Below are 6624 nucleotides of genomic sequence, written 5' to 3' on the forward strand. Positions count from 1 at the left end.
AACTGTAAAATAAATATAAAATAAAATATAAAAAATATAAAATCTAACTAAAATATAACTGTGTTTTATAAAAATATCTTTTCATCCAGAAACTGAGGGGACGCAAACTTTTGCACGCTGTGTACCAGCTCACCGGGAAATACTCGTCTCTGATTGGCTGAGAGGTGTGTGTGGTGTGTTTTATATACACGTATGTCACAAAGAGACTTCATTCATTTAAACGTGTATTTAATCACAGTCACGTGTACACAATATTCTCTCTTCTAAAACATCTTATTTACAACAATACACACACACACACACACACACACACACACACTGAGATGAATATCGAGATGTATGGTGTGTGTATATATATATATATCCCGGATTATGGGCGTGCTCTTGGCTCGGGTATTAAATATATTTCTCTGACATCTTACACATCTTTATTTAAACACAAAGCATTGTGCAGTAAATAAAATCAGCTTAAAAATAAACATCTGCTCAGTTTCAATAAACAACAACAACAACAACACTGCTGTAATAAAGGTATTAAAGTGGTGTGAAGTTAACGGAGGTGCAGTGAAAGTGCTTCATCATCTGATCCGGTCCTTTCTACTGGTTTAACGTTAGCCTGCTAGCATGGAACTTACGCTAGCTTCATATAGAAACACACCTCGTAAACAAGGGTGTGTACGGCGTTACTGTTAACACTCCAGGGTGTGTGTGTGTGTGTGTGTGTGTGTGTGTGCGTGCTACATATCGTCTGCGTTCATTTGGTTTCAGCTCCCTCCTCCTCAGTGCAAATGTATATATGATATATTTAACCCGTGTGTGAACACTGACATCACGCTACACCTCCTTCACTTACAGCTCATCTCTCAACGTCCTGATGTCTCACGTCTCACTGCAAAGCTTCATGGAGATACACGCTTAGGTAGTCTCTCTGTGAGGATCTCATTGTGTCTCTCTCCATGAGGATCTCCTTTTGTGTCTCTCTCTCTCCATGAGGATTTCATGGTATATCTCTCTCCATGAAGATAAAGATTTTGTCTCTCTCTCTCCATGCAGATCTCATTTTGTGTCTCTCTCCATGATTGTGTGTTTGTCTCCATGAAGATCTCATTGTGTCTCTCTCCATGAAGATCTCATTGTGTCTCTCTCTCCATGAAGATCTCATTGTGCTTCTCTCTCCATGAAGATCTCATTGTGTCTCTCTCCATGAAGATCTCATCGTGTGTCTCTCTCCATGAAGATCTCATCGTGTGTATCTCTCCGTGAAGATCTCATCGTGCGTCTCTCTCCGTGAAGATAAAGATTTTGCTGTGTCTCTCTCTGTATCTCCAGGAGGACCAGGAAGTCCTGTCTCACTCTGTTCTGCCTGTAGTGTACGAGTGTCAGGTGTGGAGTGTGCAGGGAATCTGCAGGTTCTGCTTGGCGTGCTCGTACACTCTCAGGAAGTCCTTGTACCTGGGTGCGCAGGTGAGCCAGGCCTCCCCGAAGTGGGCGTGTCCAGTGAAGAGGAAGCTTCCGGAGCCGGCCCGGACTCCGCAGCGCAGCAGTGTGCGTATCTCTCCGGAGTGTGTGAGGCGGCCCGCGCTGGAGAACAGAGGCCACTTCTGACGGTACACACGTGTCGCGCTCACCCTGATCACCGACACGCGCTGCTCCGAGTCCGTATCCACCGCACGGATATTCCCACGCACCACTACACACACAGAGATACGTGTTATTCATCTGCTTTGAGTGTGTCTGTGTGTGTGTGTCTGTGTGTGTCTGTGTGCTTTCGGTGAGTGTTGTGTTCTTGGATCATGAGCAAAACTAAAATTGTGTGAGACTCACCAAAGTCACTGGTGCACACTGCCATCAGCATCTCTGTGTCGTTACACGGCCTGCACACTCCTAACACACACACACACACACACAGGGGAAGAGAAATAACATTTAGTTTCTTTCACACATGGTGTGTGTGTGTGTGTGTGTGTGTGTGTGTTTAGCTCAACAAAAGCCTTGTCCCTCAGCTGACCATCCCCCCGTTACCACGGATACGGCTCGTTCATGCGGTATGTTGAAAGGACTTGTCCCCTCTCCATACTGAGCTTTTGTCCTCTACTCTCTCCCTTTCCATCCCTCCCCCTCACAATCAATCTCTCCGTCTCTCTCTCTCTTTTTCTCTCTGTTCCCACAGTGTGTGTGTGTGTATAAAGGAAAATGTAGTTGCTACAGTAATTAACAAGTTTATGGAGGTCTGTTTGGGTGAAGATGATTAAACCTTGTGGGCGACCATCCTGTACGACCTTTTATCCTCCATTACAAATGTTAGCGATCACCCTAACTGCTTAAAAGAACGTAGAATTAGATGTCCGAACTTTCTGGTTTCACGCCGCTCACCTTCTTCCGTATCCACATTAGCGTCCAGGGAGTTGACGGATAGCCGCGCCGTCCAATCCCCTCTCAGCTCATAGCGGAAAGCCGCGATGCGCCTGCTGATGTCGCTGTGGGGCGTGGCCTGCAGGAACAGGGCGGGGCTTTCCCCAGAAGTGATGGTGAAACAGCGAATATGGGAGGGACCAGCCGTGTCGCTCACTAATAGCTCCAGGACTCCGCCTCTCTCCAGGTAAAGCTGGGCTCCACCCCACTGAGGCTCCGGCTTGACGCAGACAGATGAGGGTGTCCCGCTGGCCCCTCCCACTCCGTGTCCGGGTAGGCGGGGCAAGAGAGTGAGACGCAGAGCTCCGGTAGGGTACAGGAACTCGACGGAGCCTTCGGCGCAGCGCAGGAACACCTGTTCGACATCTTGCTCCGGCCGAGAGAGACCGCTACACAGCACAGAGAGAGAGAGAGAGAGAGAGAGAGAGAGAGAGAGAGAGAGATTTAACTAATCACGTGATCACAACCTGACAGCTGTTAAGGTGTCAGTACTGGATCCACATGGTAACTGTAATGGCGTTCATTCATCTCCTGCAGTTTAACCTACAGGCCATCACTGTTAGTGCACCGTCCTCTGCGTGCACTGAGCTCTGAACATTACAGAAACTACATTTAAACCCAGTAAACTATCTACTAATTAAACATTAGCGCTGTTTACAAATGTGCATGCGTGCGCGCTGGCTCTGTTCAAAACGAGCGCGCGTCAGCGTTCTGCTGCGCGAGCGCACTTCTGGCTATTTAAACCCCGTGTGGAGAGTAGCGGAATTTAACGGAACTTTTTAACGAATCCGAGCCTTTTGTAAAGCATTTAATAATTTAACCGCTTTTAAAAACACAAATTCTAACATATAGTCATTATAAATAAAGCGAAATGTACTTACTACCGATAAAAAAATAACGAATATTAATCTTTATTAGTGGAAAACGGGAGAAAAGCAGTGCGCACTACGGCTCCGTCCCAGAACACATACTAGTGCACTAAGTAGTGCACGTGCGTGAATGGAGTGTCCGCACTACCATGGCGCACTAACTAGTGTGATAGTATGCGATTTGGGACGTGCCTCAAGTTTTCTTTTTCCTGAATGGGAGATTAACACCAGACTAATAATAAAGTAAATCTTACCTTCCCCTCCAGCTGCACTCATCGGCTGAATAGCTCGGTCCAGTCACCGCCGTTAACACAAAAATCCACACAAAAATCTCCATTTTTATCACACAGCTAACTCGAGATAAATCCAGTCAGGACGGTTCAGTCGCCTCAGCGTCACCACAGGAACCTCAATTACAATAAAACTCGCCTACACTTAATAATCCTCGACTCTACCGAATCCATTTTTCAGCCAGACCCGCTGTTTTACTTCATTAATTAAAGTGTCGAAGCCGGTTTCTCCTCAGCATCCCCGATGCTACTCGCTGCCTTCCTCACTAACCGCTGGAGCTGACCGAAGCGCGAGACGAAACAGCGGCGCTGCAACTTTTCAGTGCGGAGGAATGCGCGCGCGGACCAATCAGCGGCCAGAAAGATGAAACTTTAAACCACTCAAAGTAGGGGGAGGGGGTGCGCGAGGACACCTCAGAGCGGTCGCGCGGTGACGTCATGTATGGGGTTCATCGTTAAAAAAAATAAAAACCTGAGGGACGTTAGCATATTAGCATACTCATTAATAAACTCATTTTTGAAGATGTAGAGGTGAATAAACACACAAATGCACAATAAAAGTCTATAAAACACTAAATTATGAGGTAATGTGGTGGTTGTTTTTAATAAGGTGTGTTCATGAGTTAAGTTTATAAACTTTTTACTTTTTCTCACTGGTGTAATTTAGAAGGAAACCCTGACCCAAAATCTGTTAAAATAACATGAAAATTATTACTCGTTATTTCGAAATATGACGTGAATTCAATGTAATTTTTCTTTCAGAATATGATGTTATTTTGAGTTCCCTGCTGAAATAACCCCCAATAGAAACCTTCACAGGATTTGTAATGGTTTTAATGGTTATAATGTGAATTGTATTGGTTTTAATGGAAGCTGTAATGGTCCCTGTCTGTGGGTCTCTACTGGTAATTTGTTGACTTCTATTGGTGGCATGTTATGTCTAGTGGATATCATTAATTACCGGTAATGGTAATAGTTTTAATGGTTAGGTGATGGCTTGTAATGGTATTTGTAGTGGAAACCATTAGAATTTCTGTTATGGATTCTGGGTTTTTTTCAGCATGGTTAGCTCATTATTTTTGACATATTATCTTCTTATTTCATCGTAACAGCTTAACTAAAGTCTATTAAGATATATTATTTAGTCTATTAATGATTATTCACTTAAATATGTTCAAGTTTGGTCAAGATAACAAAAGTATAATTCAAATTAAGAGAATAAGTCGAAATGGCAAGATATTAATTTAAAAACAGTGACATACTGTGTTGGAATAATGAGATATTAAGTCAGAAATTACAACATATTTTGAAATGACTAGTTATTAACTGGAAATAATGACATACAGTACCAAACTGTAATAACCACATACTGTAGCACTTTTTTCCAACCTTTTCCCACAAACTGCTGTAATTTTAAAATGAGTGTGATAGGGAAATCATTTGAATTAGACCAATGTTGACAGGATCCTAAACATGGAGATAATATTGTTGTATTGGAGTCACTGGCTTGGTGACCTTGACATGACCACCAGCCCTAATCACCTTAAGGGCGAATACTTTTGTCCATTTCGTTAAATTATTAACTGGAATCCATTATGAAGTATGACGCTCCACAACATATTAAGTCCTGGGTTCATTACGTTGGTATTTCATGGCTGTAAATTATTATGCTACTTAATTTGTGGCCCACATATGTTAATTCCTGGCTATGCCAATGCATGCGCACTCTCTCTCTCACACACACACACACACACACACACACACACACACACACACACACACACATACGTCCATGCTTCAAAAGGTGTCTCAGATTTCAAATCAAATTATCAGCCGGTTTGATCGGCCACACCGAATTTCAACCTAATGTGTAAAGTTCTGTCTCTAATCAATAGACAAAATATCACTGAACACTGGTAAAGACTAATACTGGATTAGTTTTGAGAAATTGAGATGTCTATTGAGAAATAGTGATGAAAACAGTTACCTAGAGAGAGAGAGAGAGAGAGAGAGAGAGAGAGAGAGAGAGAGAGAGAGGAAGAGAAAAGTGGTGAGACAGGTATACGTTTCTCTACAGATGTTAAGCTGACGTGTGTTAATCTCTTACTGTGCTGGGCTTTCATCTTTCTGTGTATGTGTGTGTGTGCCTGTGTGTCTGTCTGTCTGTCTGTCTGTGTGCATATATAAAAGACAAGTGTGTATGATGTGGTTATGACAAGCCCTTTGACACAATCAAACGCAAAGGTCCAGTGGTCCTGCTGAGGTGTGTGTGTGTGTGTGTGTGTGTGTGTGTGTGTGTGTGTGTGTGTGTATGTTTGTGAGTCCCCACTGTGCTGCAGGCTATAGGGAGAGGCTTTTGTTCTGTAATGGCCATTTCAAAGGACCGACACATGAAAGGAAGTGTGTATGTGCATGTGTGTATTTATGTGTGTGTTATATCGTTACATCAAACACAATCCTGAATATAAAGTCCTAAAAATCCTGTTTTGTGTGTGTGTGTGTGTGTGTGTGTGTGTGTGTGTGTGTGTGTGTGTGTCGCACTGTGTATAGGGTTTGGTAGGAGAAGATTATGAGTTCTGGTGTTGGCTTTTTATTGAGAGTGTTCTGTATCCTATGGTTTATTGCAGCTTAACACCACAGCTCTGTAGAGTTCTGGACTGTGATTGGTCAGAAGAGAAGGTGTTGATTAATTTTCTAGAACAGCAGCTCTGACAGTAGCGCAGCTGCACATCACAGCTTTATATTAACGCGCTCGTTCTAATACGTTATTGTTTCTATAGCAACAGCATTGAAGTTTTAACATGTAACATTTATGGAAGGAGTCTCCAGTGTCAGAGCTTTGTAACACTCCGAGGTAGCTTTAAGTTACAGCTTTAGACTTTCTGGTCACATGACAAGCTTTTGTGAATATGTTGACACACTTAAACAGTAACCTGTTTCATTACTTTGAATTAATCAATTAATCAATAATTAACTATTTAAACTCATTGATAAATGAGGGTTTATTTCCAGGCCTTTACATTGTTAAATCCCAGTAAATAACTTTACTACTT

At 42.9% G+C, this 6624-nt stretch overlaps 1 protein-coding gene across 1 annotated transcript; it reads right to left on the bottom strand.

The window, feature by feature from the left end:
- Positions 1-211: 211 nt before the first annotated feature.
- metrn (meteorin, glial cell differentiation regulator) lies at positions 212-3889 on the bottom strand. Its single transcript, XM_017476359.3, has 4 exons — positions 3536-3889; positions 2374-2801; positions 1825-1884; positions 212-1690 (listed from the first exon to the last, which is right to left on the bottom strand). The coding sequence occupies exons 1-4, from the start codon at positions 3616-3618 to the stop codon at positions 1380-1382; spliced, it is 882 nt and encodes a 293-aa protein (XP_017331848.1). The 5' UTR covers positions 3619-3889; the 3' UTR covers positions 212-1379.
- Between the last annotated feature and the right edge of the window lie 2735 nt (positions 3890-6624).

Source organism: Ictalurus punctatus, chromosome 1 (genome assembly GCF_001660625.3).
Source record: "Ictalurus punctatus breed USDA103 chromosome 1, Coco_2.0, whole genome shotgun sequence".
Lineage (NCBI taxonomy): Eukaryota > Metazoa > Chordata > Actinopteri > Siluriformes > Ictaluridae > Ictalurus > Ictalurus punctatus.

What these genes read in the sequence shown, in the direction of transcription:
- metrn (XM_017476359.3), bottom strand. Translation starts at nt 3,618, where the DNA reads ATGGAGATTTTTGTGTGGATTTTTGTGTTAACGGCGGTGACTGGACCG. An exon ending in GAGTGCAGCTGGAGGGGAAG is followed by an intron (nt 2,802 to 3,535) that starts GTAAGATTTACT and finishes TGTGCTGTGTAG; the next exon opens with CGGTCTCTCTCGGCCGGAGC. An exon ending in AGTGTGCACCAGTGACTTTG is followed by an intron (nt 1,691 to 1,824) that starts GTGAGTCTCACA and finishes CTGTGTGTGTAG; the next exon opens with TGGTGCGTGGGAATATCCGT.